The sequence below is a fragment of the Ruditapes philippinarum genome, unplaced genomic scaffold (assembly GCF_026571515.1).
Source record: "Ruditapes philippinarum isolate M1 unplaced genomic scaffold, ASM2657151v2 ctg484_1_1_1_1, whole genome shotgun sequence".
NCBI classification, from domain to species: domain Eukaryota; kingdom Metazoa; phylum Mollusca; class Bivalvia; order Venerida; family Veneridae; genus Ruditapes; species Ruditapes philippinarum.
This window is the reverse complement of record NW_026853581.1, coordinates 248,242-265,134: the sequence shown is the minus strand read 5'-3', so window position 1 is coordinate 265,134 and position 16,893 is coordinate 248,242. Positions and strand designations below refer to the sequence as shown.

The window sequence follows — 16,893 nt, the reverse complement described above, 5'->3', positions numbered from 1 at the left end:
GTCACAAGGTCAAAGGTTAGGGTCATTATTAATAACTTAAGTATTAATCACTCTACGACGGATGAACAGCGAATTCCCATGTCTTACAAATGCTTCATCCTTACTAAAAAAAAAAAAAACACTTTCGAGCATATAATGCTCCGCCTAGCGGTGCTCTTGTTTATTTAGCTCTCCTGTCTTGTAGATTTGTTGTTCTTATCCTTATTCATGCTTATGAATTACAAAATGATGATGATATGCTTAAGCTAGTTTTGGGGAAACAAAATGCTTTTCAGTTTTATTATCATATTCTAATTTAGTGTCATAAAAGAGATTAGATCACATAATGAAATTACTTTGTTCTGTATATCATGATTTTAACATGTATTTGATGAAGTTACTAGGTCTGACTATGTTTTATATTAACATTATTAGGACAGTTGTTATCATGTACGTGTGAAGTTTGCAGACAAGCTACACAAGGGCTTATACTCCCTCAAGCTGCCTCTAGAGTTCATGTCCATCTTCAGCCTGGCTGCCAATGATCCAGTCCGTGAGAGACGCACTAGTATCAAACGTTACATTCAGCTTAATATACAGAGGCGGAGAGACTTCTTAAAACAAAATCCAGCTCTTGGAGGTATTTGGAGAGAAAAAAATGATATTAACTTTAATAATGAGTGTTCCGTGAGCAAAATTTGTTAAATAAAAGAATCTTTGAACATATATGTTTCAGAATGCTACAGTTGATTGAAGTAAGAATTTATTTTGAATTTTGTTTAACTGCTTATTTTAACACTTATGTTATTTCATCCTTTTTTCGTCATCATTTATAAAGACAAGTAATGTTAAAAAGAAAGTTACTCATTAGTTATTTTGCAATATGTTCTTTTACATTTGAGATTGGAATGTTAGTTTTAAGGTACATGTTCTCTATAAGAATTGTAAGTGGCCTGGAGTATATGTATGAGGTATTGTCTATATTGGGGTATAGTTTTACAGCAATATGTTTTACCTCTCACACAGGTAAGATGTTCTTGTACCTACCTGACTATGTGATGCCGTACACTGTTCATTTATTGGCACATGATCCAGATCTCAAGTCATATGAAGATGTTCAAGCTCTTAAAAACATTAAAGAGTAAGTGTCTATGTAACTGCTGTAACTCCACTGAGGTCAAATAACATAAAGATATAAGATTTTCAATTCTTGCATAAATTATTGATGCAATGGACAATAATGAAATAGACTAGGGCTTAAATTGAGGATAGATTTCTTTCTCAGATTGAGAAAAAATAGTTGCAATGCTTTGCATTTTTTGGTCATTTTGTACAATGAAAACAATTTTCTGGAAAAACAGTCAGGGAATGATTTGCAATTTTGCAAACAAGTTATTAGTCCAGGTCTACATCAGATGGTTCATGAGTCTTTATGAGTCTTTACTTAACAGTCCCTTCATGTCTAAAAACCTCTGTGGAGTCCCTTAAAAAGTTTAAAATTCACTAACATCATATTATTTGTTGATTTTTAGTGTTAAAGGCGTTTATATCTTTGTAAAGCAAATGAAATGTTTGCTGACTTTCTAGTCTTTTATCTTCATCAGATGGAAAGTATAAAGTGGAAAAATGTATATGTTAAGAAGTGTGTTAATATGAATATCTGTATATTCCAGATGTCTTTGGTTTATTATGGAACCATTAGTTGCGCGCAGTGAGGATTATAATTATCATTTCTTCCGGCGTCTGATAGAGAACATAAAACAAGCAAAGGATGCACAGGAACCTGAAGATGAAGAGACAAATAATGTAAACAAACACAGCTTTAGTTTTAAGTTTCCACTTGAAATAGATGAAAAAAATTAAATCCATTTTTCTTCTTGAGTTTGAAACACCTGTATTAGTGCTTCTTTTTTTGAACTTCTTGTGTATAAATTGCTTATCAATAGTAAACAATGAAGCTTGATCAACCTAGTGATGAAGGCAATTGGGACCTTCTGTAGTAGCAAATTTATGATTTTTCTCTCTTCAACAGAAGCCAAAATGACTCAACTTTGCTCTTGACAACCTTTTAGTATTTATTGTATTACATTAGTTTGAAACTTTGTTTGATAAGGAATTATTTACACGATACTTTGTTTATTGATGATTATTGACATAACAATGTTCTGTTATTCAAATTAACCTAGATAGAAGATGAATAATGTACTCTACTGGGCAATTCTTTGCTCAGCTCCTTATAGCACAGGTTTCTTACACTTGGAAAATAGTTTGTAATTGAAAATGCCATGTGACATTGTAGCAAGTATCACATACAACTGTTTTTGAATTCCTTATGCACACTCATTTAAACATGTTTTATTTTTACAAAATTTAATAACGGATACATCGTTGCCGTAACTAGAAAGGCACTTTTCTGTCTGAGTTATTAATAAGCCAACTTTAACTTATTTCAGAAACTGTATGCTGTATGTGACCTAGCTCTAGGTTTGTTACAGAAGAACCTCACCAATATTGTTCTCAAAGATGAGAATGTTGATCCAGTCTTACCATGTAAACTATTTACTAAGCCAGAAAAGGTAGTACTTATCTTATACTTAAGTGTTAGAAAATGTTGTTGTTGTTGCCTTAACCAAGTTTATGAATAGGATGCTATAAAAACTGTCTTTTATATATGTGAATCCTTGTTGTCCGAAATGTTTGTTTGGTAGGAGATCATGTTTTATCAATAATGTATTACTTTACAGTTCTATTGTAGATAGTATTTGCACACTCACATGTGCACAAGCAATAATCTTGCTGCATAGCTTCAAATCAAGTTTCTAGTTTACAGATGATTTGAACTTTTATAAAATTGTATGATTACTTTGTTTTTGTGAAGTTTGAAATATTTGGGGAAAGTATTGGGGGGAATCTTATTGCAGTTATATACAATATTACACTGCTAAATACCAGATCAAATATAGTCGTATGTTGATAAACACTAATGCAGTGAAATTGTTTTGTCTCTTTAATGACATATGCATGTAAGGTTCAATAAATTTAAGGTTCAATCTTGAAACATTTTTAATACATTTTGAAATATAATGTTCAAATTAGTAAAAACTTATAGCAGTTTTATGAATGAATAGTAGAGAAATTGGAGTGCTTACCTAATGGTTAAGGTGTCTGCCTCTCAACCAAGGGATGATGGGTTCAAGCCTTTAATTGTCATACAACACCAGTGTTGGTTAGTTCGAGGAAGCCGACTAGAAAGTGATCAATTTAAGTTGAATGAACTTGTTTTCACAATTGAGCTTAGATAGATATGATTACATTAAGTGAAGTACATAAAGAGTTGAGGATCAAATCAAATGCAGAAAATTCTTCAATTTGTGCTGGTAACTGACTTTGAAAAGTATATATGTTTGTTAATAAGCAAGTGTTATCAATAATTGTTTCAGGGTGCATTGAATAGTGTTGTCTATTTACCAAAGGACTTCAATTTTGAAAAGGTATGTTGATCTTTAAATTGTTGATGCTATTTAAATGATTAAATACAAGTAAGAAAATCAGATACCATTCTCATTTACTGTAAGTAGAATATCTTTGTATTTGTTTAGATCATATTTGAGCATATTTATGTGAAAGTGGATTGGTCCATAATGGAAGGTATGCAATATAAAAAAATAATTATGTAGACAGTATTTTGTTTTGTATGTGACAATAACCAAGAAAAGAATAGTGTATGGATTATGTTGGAAGCTGTGAGATAACATATTTATAGCAGATAGAACAAAGTATTAATATTTGTCAAACAAGTATTCCTTCTAAATAATGTAGACCTTTATCAACATTTCTTAAGAAATTTTTTGTAAGAATATCAAAATGAAACATTTCTATTGTTTTTATGAATATTTAAAATATTTTATTGAGAATTTTCCATACTTTAAGATTTGTATACTATTTTTACATATCTTTTTTTACAAAGTTCTAAATACTAGAGCTGTCATCAATAGAAACAATATTGACGTATCGTTGATTTTCTGTCAATTAATAATTGATAAGTTTTATTTATTAATGAAATGTCTAGAAATAACAAAAATTCACCAAAAACATATTCAACATTTTTTGTCCAATAAATTTTGTGTATTAATATCAAAATGATACATTTCTATTGTTTCTATCAATATTTGAAATACATTACTGAGAATTTTCCTATTGCAGACCATTCCTCTTTAAGATTTGAATACTATTTTACATATGTTTTTACAAAGTTCTAAAGACTAATAGAAATGTATTGCATTACTTGTTTTACAGAAAAAAGGTTTGACAGATACAACTCATGTAGCTCCTCAAAGCATGAATTATCGTAAACGACAAGAAAATACCACTGTGGAGACTATCATAGTGAAGAGTCCAGGTCCTGTAGTTAACCCATATCCTACATGCCCAAAGGAACCAAAAGCTAAAAAGAAAAAGTAGGTTTTCGTTTACTATCATCACATTTTGGTGTGGAATGTCTTTACCTGCTAACCGCCTCTGTGGTCCAGTTGTAAGAGTCGATGACTTCTAATCCAGTTATCTCTCTGGCGTGGGTTCGATCCCCGGGAGATGCTTTGGTAGTTTAGCGGGGAGGAAGGTAGTCTAGTACTGGTGTAACTCTCCAGCAACGATGGCTAGGAAACTACCCGCCTATATGACTGAAATACTGTTGAAAAAGGCGTAAAATGAAACAAACAAACAAACAATTTTTACCTGCTGTTACATCTTTCTTAGCTAGGCATATGTTTGTTGCAACAATTTGTTGATGACTGGGTGCGTAAAAACATTAAAATTTAATTAAATTTACTGTAAGAGCAAGAGAGAAAAGTTATTGTTGTTTATTATTGTTTAAATTGACATATTAAATATTTAAAGATGTTCAATTTGCAACTTTTTTAAATTATAAGAATCATTTTGTGGGCCACTTTACCTTATTTTCCTAATACCAAGTTTTATTTGTAACGTCCGCTGCAACATGATCTTGTTTGTTTTTAAGTTGACGACATTTAAGGTCATTTTTTCATGCTAGCAGTTTATTTTCTGATTATTTTCAAGACTTGAAAATATATGGATTATGGTTGCTAATAGGTGTGATTAACTTGTTTCTTGTCTGTTATTTGCACCCTGATATGAGAGGGCTGTTCTGTATGCTATTAAAGGGAAATAAACCCTTACCCAGGGGTTGTATGCCCATTACTGTGTCAGGTTTTCAAATCCAGCCATATCTAGAAGAAAAGGTTTTTTACTTTTCTTCAAGAAATTCGTGATAAAAGTTTTCATTGAAAATATCAAATAAAGCTTGTGTAAATCAAACTCTTTTCTTTTTTTTAAAGCTTATATGTATAAAAAAAGTTATTGACAGTGAAGTACAATACTTTATGTGTAGTCTTCACATGTTTTGCCTTTTACATATAAAAATAAGCTATGATTTTGTATATATTTTAGGGAGGAATCATCACAAGATACAGAGTCTGTTGAATCGGAACCTACTAGTAAAAAACCGGCTAAGTCAAGATCACGTAGTGCAACAACAGATGATAAAGACGAGGCCAGTGAGTCTGCCGATATGGACACGGCCTCATCAGTAGGGTCTGAGTCCGGTGCTGAGTCCAAGCAGTCGGCATCTACTAAAACTAAACCTGTCAGAGGTAGAGGGAAAAAAACTGCAGGTAATAACAAACGTGCAGCAGCTAAAAGTTCACAAGACACAAGTGAAGTTAATAGTGAAGATTCACAGGAAGATATGGATACATCTCAGGAAGCGAAGGACAGTAGTTCACAAGATTCCGAAAATACTACTCCTCCACCTCCTAAAAAGAGGATATTAAAACGTACAGTAGCAGAGGCTGAAAAACTCAAAGCTCAGCAATCTAATAAAAAGACTACTGATAAATCAAGTGCAAGTGACTCCAAAGATAAAAGTAAAGGGCAAACTGAGAAAAAGGGTGTACAGAAGAAAGGGAAAGGGGTTGTGAATGGGGCAAATAAGGGGGGTAAAGGTGCAAAAAGGACTGCAACACCAGATAGTGATTCTGATGAAAGTGAGGAGTCAGTGTCACCAAAGAAAAGAAAGTTTAATCTTGAAAAAGATGCTGTTCCTGCTCCTAAACTTGGAAAGAAAGTTGCTGCTTCAAAAAAGTAAGACAAAACTGTAAATATAGAGATTTTCTTTTTTCAATGATTAAAACTAAAGTAAAGAGTGGCAGACTATAGATCTAAGGTTTACTGGCAGTCTGGGTCCAAACCCTGTCAGGGCAAGCAGTTGTTTCCTTCAGCAAAAAAACTTCACATTCATTGCTTAGTACTGGTTTGTTCCAGGAATGGATTTGAGAGTGTTTCAATTAAGCTTACAGTTACCAACACAGTCAAACTAGAATAAATAAGTATAAACTAAAAGTCAGATATAAAGCTATTATCTAAGTTCTACCAAAGAGAATCCTTGCAATATGTTCTAGCCTATAAGTTATTTTTAACAAGCACAAAAATAAACTTTCAAAGAGGAAATTAAAATTAAGAAAAATGATGAATACAGATGTTTTGCAATTTTCACTGAGTTTGATTCATTTGAAACTCAATAATTGAACTTTTAGAAGAAAAATGTTATCAGCTGCTGTGGTATTGCCAATTAAAAACAAGAAAGAAAGTAAACTTTGACCTTTATTTAGATCTATGGTTCAGACCAAACTGTTTGTTGTATTGTAGGAAGAAAGTTGAGGAGGAGGAGGAAGTTGAAGAAGTGGAGGAGGAGGAAGAAGAAGAATCTGAGGAGTCTAACCCATCTACGCCAAGTGAGACATCACAAGACAGTTTTAAAGCCCCTAATTCACCGGCACCTAAAGCTACACCAAAACGAGGGGCTGCTGCAGCCAAGGCTAAAGCAGGGTAATTATCAGTCAATTTCTATTGTCTTGACCCTTTTGCTGATGTTGGCATTTGTTTGCATTTTCTTTAAGGTCCATTTTGTCAGAAAAAGTCAAAGGTATTCATGCAAACTCAATATTCTTGTTGGCAAATTTATTGTTTACAGTTTTAGTACAGGAATGTTGTTTGCTTTACAACTGGAATGTTGATTAGAGGGGTGATCATGTACTTATTACACCTGTTTATGGATACCATTATCAATTATTTATCCGACTGCTTTAAATATGTATAATAGAAGCTAAAGTGATTAATTTCTTGATTTAAAACACTGTTAACTTTTAGTTCTGTTATCAGTTACAGCAATTAAGTGTATGCAAAAAGACAAGTTTCTAACTGTTAATATATCTACATAAATTAAACATACATAATTAACTATTGAAATGTCAGGTAAGCTTAATAGGTAGAGCATTGGACTGTGAATCAGATGGCCATTGTTCAAATCCTGGACGGTCAAGGTCATTTTCTTTGTCATTGACCATGAAGTCCTTTCTACAGTCATTTGCACTGTACTTCTGCTCTGGTAGAAGTTATCATTTCCTTGTGAAAGTGAAGGCAACTAGTACTAATAAAGTGCATGACAGCCTGCCCAGAAACCATGCGGTGAATGAACTGTGCTTTGATAAATTAAATGTGGCTTGCTGCAATGATTCAGAGTAAAAACTACCCAACGCCACCACCAATAACTTACTACTGTATTACTGATGACTGATTTTATTTAATGAAGGGCTAAAGGAAAAGTAAAATCTCCATCAACATCACCAGCATCATCTCCTCGTAGTTCAGCTAGCAGTAAAACTTCATCACAATCTCCTAAATCAGCAGCTGAGAAAAAACAGACAGGCAAAAGTCCTAAACCTACAGCAAAAGCTACAGTCACTGTGAACAAAAATGTGTAAGTCTTCTCATCTTGTTTCTTCTATAATTTTGATAAGGTCATTTAGAATTGTAGGTTATTTGGTTTACTTCCTCAAGATGAAAGGGTCTGTTATTTGCCTCAGAAAATTACTCTTTGTTATATTTAACACAAAACTTTTTTTGTTTGAAATGGATAATTATGGGTAACTGAGAAGTCATAAAATTTAGATAAGACCTGTATTTGTGAAGACAAACATACAATCAACAATAGGGCTTCTGTCCAGGGACTTTGTATTCTTTCATGTGAGCTAGCTGAGGTAAATGGGGGTTGTACTACTCAGTGCCTGTGTGCCAGAAATACTGCAGGGAGGGGCACCTGAGGTCTTCCTCCACCAGTAAAGCTTGGAACTTGCCATATGACCTGTATAGTGTAGGTTCAACGTAAAGCCCAACAACAAAAAAAATGATATTATGATTTCTGGTATTAAGTTGATGTTAATTTGTCACTAATCATGAATAGAAATACTCTGAAACTCGTTTAAAGTAGGTTTTTCCCCATCTAATCAAACCTTTAAATTTACAACTTGTTGATACATCTATAATATGCACTCTATTGTGAACATTAGTGCACTTTGAAGTTTCAACAGTCGGGAGTAGATGTGAAAACCCCATATTTGCTGTGTATTAGATCTGTACAACCTCATTTGTGATAACATCATAGATAATAAAACATTATATCACATAGATTTTATTAATATCTTTGCCTATAGGACATGGCATGATTTGTCAATGTGACATTAGTTAAAGTAGTACATATATATAATTAATATATTTCAGGCGTCGTGCAAAACCTTTGGCAAATGGTACAACGGGGTCAGATACAGACACCAAGAAAGCCTCTGCACTAGCCAGAATCATCAAAAAAGGAACTTTAGGAAAAGAAGTAAATCTTAAGAATTTCTGAAACCCTACTTTTATCTCTTAACTTTGATTTCCGTTGGGTTTTACTTACCATAATTAAATTGTTTACTTTAAATCATTTCATCTATCAACTTGAACCTCGATTGTTTTTCTGTGCTATGTTGCAAAGCTCACAGGCCTTTTCCTTACCATTTTAGGAAAGAGTTTCTTGTCCAGTTGAGGAAATTTTGCTTTTTAAGATTGTTTAATTTGATACCTTTTCCAAGCTCTTTTCAGGGTATTTTGATGTATTTAAAATTGTGCGACATTGTTTGTTTCAGTCATTACAAAATATCAACCAAAACATAACAAATACAATAAAAATTTGACAATACATCTGTCTGTAATGATACATTGTACAGCAAATTTGTCAGTTTGGATACTGGAAATTTCAGTTTGGTTAGGACTGGAAAAAATGCAAGCATATTTGTAAAGGGTCTGGTAATCTGATCAGTGGTAACACTTGGAAAAGGCTCGACTGTCGTAACAGTAAATGTCTGGTTGCGATTGAAATTGTACAGTTGATATCACTCTAATTTACCAACATATAGAAGCTATATATTCAAAAATATACATTTTCTTAACTGCCTGCTTTTTTTTCCAGACCAAGAAAGCCGCTGTTGCTAAAGGGAAGAAAAAATAAAGTATGATTGTTCAGACAAGATTTATCTCGAGTTGTAAAATATTGTTGGTCTGAAAAACTGGCAGTGTGTACTCCTACATCTGAAGCCAGCAGCGAAGTGTCTGCGGAGAACTTTAGTCATTTAAAATGTCTGACAAGGGAGATCATTCACATGTTCTGGCCCCAAAGTGCTTGAATAAGTTGTTTTAATCATGTACTATTCAGGATTTTAAAACTAGGTTAATAGTGCATGTGAACTGCAGACCAGCCATTAGATGTTTGTGTTCATCATTAAATGTGTCTGTTAAATCAGCAATACATATTCTTACATATATACACATAAGTACATATAATGTAGGTATTTGTGTTAAACTTCACAGACACAGTAAAATAAAAGAGGAAACAAAAACTAGAAGTACAAAGAATATAAAATAATAATTTTCCTTGGTGATCATGCTTCTTTAAGCAAGGTGGATAATTATAAATGTCCTTGACTTGGAAGTTTATTTCCAGAATCTCGGATCGTCATGAAGATATTTGACCTTGACCTTTTTTGTAACGAAAAAATCTAATCATGTATCATAAAATTTAAGGCACTTCATCTATTTTGTTAAGATTTTAAAAAGAATCAAATATTACATTAGAACAAATGCAACGTCTCGACGATGAGGCATAAAATACTTTTTTGATTTTTTTTTTGTAACCCATTATTCTTTTTATCAGATGTCATTGTTTTTATTCTATTTTTTTTGTGTGTGTACATATAATATGTTTCATGTAATAATTGACTGTTTATTAATGTACTCATTTAAGCTCATTTCTTTACATGATCTTTTATTTAAAATTTTTGTGATGAAATTTATTGTTTGACTCGAGTGCAGTTAAAAAAATCAATGTGTCACTACTGGACCAAGTCTTTTTTCAGTTGGAAAGCTGTTGTAACAGATTTTGTGTGTATGAAATGCAGTGTTCGAAATTAGCTGTAGTCCTATAGCCCCAGACTACTACATTTCTCCACGGGCTACCAGTTTTTCACAGTAACAAGTCCGACCAGGCTACTGTATTTTCAGTGGCAATATAAACAAATGTTTTGAACAAATGAATTGTGCTAGTGGAATGTCTTTTGGGCTAGTGAATATTCTAATCTGGTAGTCTGACCGGCCTAGTGGTTTCAAATCTGAATTTCTTACACTGGAAATGTTGGGAGTTTGATAACAACCAAAATGTGAGTGTCAGTGAAAGTGAGGCTTTAACAGGGGTGTGCTTTTTACTTTTGCTGTATTTTCATTGACACTCAATTTTCCTTAATTCAAGGTCCGTGTTTTTACTAATTTAGGATTTGCTTTTTTTATGAGGTTAAAAATAAATAAATGTTGCATTTGTCTGATTAATTTCCCGCTGGTTCCAGGTATGAAATTTAGTTCAAAAATTTTAATAGTATGTTAAATATAAGTTTTACTTTAAATTTGGAAAGCATGATTTTGTTGTTAAACAATAGTTTTATTTATTCTGTTTGTTTACTCTGAGTATTCATAAAGAATATGAGTTTTTATTTAGAATTGTCTGATATGTATAAATAAGTAATACAGTGTCAAATGTCATGGTTTTGTGTCATAAAATTATATTTCAACATGCTTTCCTTCGTAATTGTTTTTTTTTTTCTCTCTTTTTTTTAGGAATTTCTTCTAAATAATCAAATTTTGTCTATAAATTTAATTTTATTTTTGTATCTTAAGTTCAACTTTGAAGGAAAGATGACACCCATGCCATGGTCAATAAGGGAATTATGAATTACTAGACTTGACTTTTTTTCTACATTAAATAAATATGGTTGAAAGAAGAAACAAACATTTACGTTTTGTATGATTTAGTTCCTGAATGTGGTAATTATCAAGAGATGTAAATTGTTTTGCTGCTTTATTTAAACTTGTAGTGTGGCTGTTATTGGCGTGTTTAAACCTGTGTTATACTGATACTGTCACTATTTGTATATATGAAAAGATAAAAACAGTGCAGAATTAAGATAAATCCTGGGTAGTAAGATAACTGGATCACTTACTCTACAACACAATGTTTGACCTAGGTGGCACTACCCCGGTGGATTGGTTCCTGGCTGTCAGTTTGTAGAACCTTGGTGTTTCTACCCAGATGTTTGAGGGTTCCAGATAACTGGGCACCTGGTTGACTTCCATCTAGATGATTCTGCATAGGTAACTGGGTACCAGGAAGTAGTAGGTTCTACCTAGTTGTTTCTACCCAGGTAACAGGGCACCTGGTTGACTTCCATTTAGGTGATTCTGCACAGGTAACTGGGCACCAGGAAGTCTACAATATAAGCTGGAGAAACTTGATCCTACCAAATAACTATAGGCCTCCATGTAATGAATGATTCACACTGTCTGGAGATTGCATGTTATAAAACCGCCTCCGTGGTCGAGGGGTTAGAGTTGATGACTTCTTATCCAGTTACCTCTCTGGCGTGGGTTTGATCCCCGGAAAATGCTTTTAAAGTTTAGTGCTGAGGAAGGTAGTCTAGTACTGGTGTAACCCTCCAGGAACGATGGTTAGGAAACTACCCACCTATATGACTGAAATACTCTTGGAAAAAGGCGTAAAATGAAACAAACAAACACAATCATGTTATAATCATTGAGATAGTTGTGACATTTGAGAGTTGAAAGTTTGTAAAATACAGTTTATTTTTCTTCCATATTAAGATAATTATGTAATGTCAAAGTAAAACACTGTTAATGTGACATTTTCCTTAATCATTTATTATGAAGTCGGTATTTGATAATTATTTCAAAATGATTCGGTTGTCTGATGAAGGTTATATAGGTAAGATAAAGAATTTATACTAAAGGATAAAAAAGAAAAATGTATAACAGTATTTTCTCAATATACATGAAATATAAGAAATTTAGTTGTATTGTTTATTAATAGGCTTAAAATTTCAATCTTACTACAAATTTTAAGTTAATTGTGCACAAATGTGTTTTGTAAGATGTATTTCCTGCAGGAGAAGCAACCTATTCTGATAAAAGTTTTGTTACAATATGCAGTCAAGTAGTTATATTATAGTTTCCTTTCATTTGATTATTAAGGCACTGAGGAAACAGTGTCTTGAATATTTTTTTCTCAGGATCTGTTTGATAATTGTAATTCTTTTTAACAAGAAAAAAAAAATGAAATTATTTCTCTCATCATATCTTGTTTAGAGAAAATACAGAAATAAAATCAGTTGTAAATAACTCATTAACTGTAACATCATTATTTTTGTCCACTCATTTTGTAATATTGTTATTGTTTTATATATCGTGTTCCTTATTAATGCCTGAATTAATTTTAGTTCTTCTTGCAAATGGGTGTTCATTAGTTCATTCTAAAGGAATTAAACCATTACATCATTATATGTGCAGACTTTTGTTGTTATTTATCTCCTTCAGAAAAAAGAAATCAACAGATATTTGTTTTGTTACCATTTGAATTTGGTAAGCAGGGCCTCCGTGACCGAGAAGACCTTAAATCTCTGATCCCTCACTGTTGTGGATTGTGGATGAATATTTCATTTCAAAAAAATTGTCCAGCTAGCTTACTTACGGAATGTCGTTGGTTCTACTCTGGTGCCGAGTTGACCTTAACTCCCTCACTGCTGTGGATCCGATTCCGTCGAGGATTTCGATTATTTCCTTTGAGAAAATTGTCCAGTTAGCTTACGGAAGGTCGATGGTTCTAATAAGGTACCTCCTTGCCACTGAAATAATACACGGAATGGCACCTGATGTCTTCATTATCAGCAAAGCTTGAACGTCACCATATTAGTGTTAATTAAAGCCAATGAAATTTACACACAGGACAAAAGCAACCCTATCCCCTCCCATCAAAAATACAGGTAGGACAAAAGCCCCCATTGACCACATTAATTACATCGATACAAGTTGGAAATGAAAGCAATTAAGTACATGCATATATTTTCTAAACTGCTCGTTTAAGTTTCTTTTTATTATCATTGTATTGTTAATCTCTCCAGTATAAAAGTAAGAAAGTTGCTAGTGTTAATATCACTCAGCGTCCCTTTAAAAGCGTGACTGTGTTTTTATAGATTTTGCCTTTCGCCAGAATGTAAAAATTCCTTTTTAAGTCAATTCTTGATTATACACATAAAATGAAAAACTTTAAATCACTAGTATAAACGTAGAGAACTGTTTATAGAACAAGTTAACTTGTATTTATCAGAAGTCATTCTAATTTATCATATTGTATCTATAATAAGCTATTGATTTATAACTAATGATTGCCAATACACACACGTTCTTTTTATAGATACCATTCATTCTGATTAGAATCCCTACCCCCTTGAACTTCTGACGCAGGCAAGTGTAAACAGTAGAGTCACGTGCTTTCTTCATTCCTTTATTTACATGTTGCTTCCAAGTGACTGACCTTGTTTTATTGGTTTGTTTACATCTTATCGAATGGTCAGAGGTACTAAAACGATATCGACTGTAGGATTACAAAGTTAAAGTTGAACAAGTGGCTAGGAGTTAAAGAATTATATTAGCGTTTATTTCTTATAGATAGGATTTTTGTTGTCGGACGAAATTTTAATCTCCCCCCCCCCCCCCCTCCCACATCACCTTCCCAACCCCACACTCCATTCATCAAATAGATATCACTTCTCTATTACAACAGCTATAGACTATTAAAGTATCCCACGTGTAGTTAAATAGTATGGGTGCCCGTTCCCTTTTAATACCAAAATCTTCTTGCCCCTAGTTTAAAGTATTTATCTACAGAAATAACTAAGGTATCCTGCCTTAGGTTAAATGCAAGGTTAGCCTCGCCACGGTTCAGTTTAATGGCAGAAGTATGAACTCTTAGACCAACAGAATTGTCAGTCGATATTTAGATAATAATTATATCTTTATCTTGATATTTTGATTTAAATTCCTAGTTCAATAGCAAGAATATCCGACCTCAGTTCATTAACAAATGTGCCCGATGCCGAACATAATAGCAAATGTATACGTTCTCAAGTTCGAAGTGGATTCCTAGTTCAAAAGCAAGAATATCCGAACTCAGTTCATATACAATGTGCCCGAAGCAAATGTATACGTTCTCAAGTTTGAAGTCGTTTTCTAGTTCAATAGCAAGAATATCCGATAACTGTTATAAACCTCCAGATCAATAGCAAGGATTTCCGATCCCGTCTTCAATAGCAATGATGCATATGCCTAGTTCAATAGCAATGTAGCATATACCTAGTTCAATAGCAATGTATATCATGTGCCTAGTTCAGTAGCAATGCATATCATATGCCTAATTCAATAGCAATGTAGGAAATGCCTAGTTCAATAGCAATGCAGCATATGCCTAGTTCAATAGCAATGTAGCATATGCCTAGTTCAATAGCAATGTAGCATATACCTAGTTCAATAGCAATGTATATCATGTGCCTAGTTCAGTAGCAATGTATATCATATGCCTAATTCAATAGCAATGTAGCATATATCTAGTTCAATAGCAGTGAAGCAAATGCCTAGTTCAATAGCAGTGAAGCATATGCGTAGTTCAATAGCAATGTAGCATATGCCTAGTTCAATAGCAATGTAGCATATGCCAAGTTCAATAGCAGTGAAGCATATGCCTAGTTCAATAGCAATGTTGCATATGCCTAGTTCAATAGCAATTTATCATATGCCTAGTTCATTAGCAATGTTGCATATGCCTAGTTTAATAGCAATTTATCATATGCCTAGTTCAATAGCAATGTAGCATATGCCTAGTTCAATAGCAATGTTGCATATGCCTAGTTCAATAGCAATGTAGCATATGCTTAGTTCAATAGCAGTGAAGCATATGCCTAGTTCAATAGCAATGTTGCATATGCCTAGTTCAATAGCAATGTAGCATATGCCTAGTTCAATAGCAATGTAGCATATGCCTAGTTCAATAGCAATGTTGCATATGCCTAGTTCAATAGCAATTTATCATATGCCTAGTTCATTAGCAATGTTGCATATGCCTAGTTTAATAGCAATTTATCATATGCCTAGTTCAATAGCAATGTTGCATATGCCTAGTTCAATAGCAATTTATCATATGCCTAGTTCATTAGCAATGTTGCATATGCCTAGTTCAATAGCAATTTATCATATGCCTAGTTCAATAGCAATGGTATCTGAACCATTGATAGTAACTCTTTAAAACAACATACGGTTTTTTTACATGAATTTGTTTGTGGATGTTAACAAGTTTGGTAATTACTTGCGATGAATATAAAATAACATGACATTTGTTTTCTAGTTTATTTCCAGTGGAGCTTCGCAGTAAGAAATCTGTTGATAAAGGCTACAGCATGCATTTCATGTTTTTCCCAAACAAATTAAAAAACAACCAATATTTGGATCAGTATTACGCGGATTTACGTGTACTCTTAAAACTCATCTTAGAATGCCTAAACCTTTTTTGCTGTCAAATGTCAATTCATTGTTTCTATAAATCATAGAGAAAAATGAATTATTATTATGGCTTTTACTCTCGAGTTTTTGTTGTTGTATTTTTTTATTTTTTTTTTTGTGAACAAAGGACTTCTTTCAATAAGAAGAAAAAGCGTACCATATGTTACTATCAATTTTAGAATTAACAAAATGTTCTACTTGAAGTAAAAGAGAGAAAAAAGAAACACAAATATCTGTATCAACTTGCGTATATTTTTTTCTGAGGTATGAGACACAGTATATAACTTAAAACATACACACAATTTACACACTCTAGTTCAAACACATACACACATTTATGTGTGTCGGATTCAGGCGTACACTGGACTTTTCTACTATATCATTGAACATATTAATATATAATGATTTAAAATAATGATGTATAATGTATGTTTTTTTTAATTCTGTATAAGTTACATTCGATTGTTGTTGTTGTTTTTTGTTTTGTTTTCATTGATAAATACCGGAGATGCGCATTTCAGTCACCAAAATTAAACAACAGAGGGCGCCCAAACCCAAGCACACACCATGAACATTGTAAACATACTTTATTCAGTTCAACCAAATAAATCAATTCCAGATGAATCATAAAAATAAAAAAAAAATAATATATAACTGTCTGAAAATAATTCAATAATTAAGAAGCTTTTTTTTAAATACAAATTTGTTTTAAGATCAACAGTATGAAAAAAATGAAAAACAAAGATAATGAAAATGAAACTCGCGTATGCATCAGAAATATGCGAGCCAGAAACGTTAACTGTAGTAACAACCAAGTATTATTTTTTCACTAGACTTATAACCGTATAATAACGCGAGAATTCACGCGAAAATTTTACGCGTGCACAATACAAGAATTGACAACAAGAAGTTTTCATTTATCATTATGATAATCGTACTGATAACAAGGAAGTTAACTAGCTGGAGAAATGATTGTTTTCAAACACTTTGTCACATAAATGGTTTTGTCAAATAAATAACTTTGGCAGACTAGGAATCAAATTTCAACAGATAAAAGAAAATAAAAAATAACTA

General features: G+C 32.7%; 1 protein-coding gene across 1 annotated transcript in view; it reads left to right on the top strand.

Annotated features, from left to right (window-relative positions):
• The window catches only part of LOC132737257 (sister chromatid cohesion protein PDS5 homolog B-like), a 61,059-nt gene extending 50,743 nt beyond the window's left edge, over positions 1-10,316 (top strand). The window contains exons 25-35 of the mRNA XM_060724514.1: positions 415-619; positions 1,006-1,120; positions 1,653-1,785; positions 2,433-2,555; positions 3,420-3,470; positions 4,276-4,436; positions 5,446-6,138; positions 6,703-6,882; positions 7,646-7,813; positions 8,614-8,719; positions 9,341-10,316. Of these exons, the coding sequence (XP_060580497.1) occupies positions 415-619; positions 1,006-1,120; positions 1,653-1,785; positions 2,433-2,555; positions 3,420-3,470; positions 4,276-4,436; positions 5,446-6,138; positions 6,703-6,882; positions 7,646-7,813; positions 8,614-8,719; positions 9,341-9,379 (1,974 nt within the window). The 3' untranslated portion in view covers positions 9,380-10,316. The remainder of the gene's footprint in view (positions 1-414; positions 620-1,005; positions 1,121-1,652; positions 1,786-2,432; positions 2,556-3,419; positions 3,471-4,275; positions 4,437-5,445; positions 6,139-6,702; positions 6,883-7,645; positions 7,814-8,613; positions 8,720-9,340) is intronic.
• Positions 10,317-16,893: the final 6,577 nt, after the last annotated feature.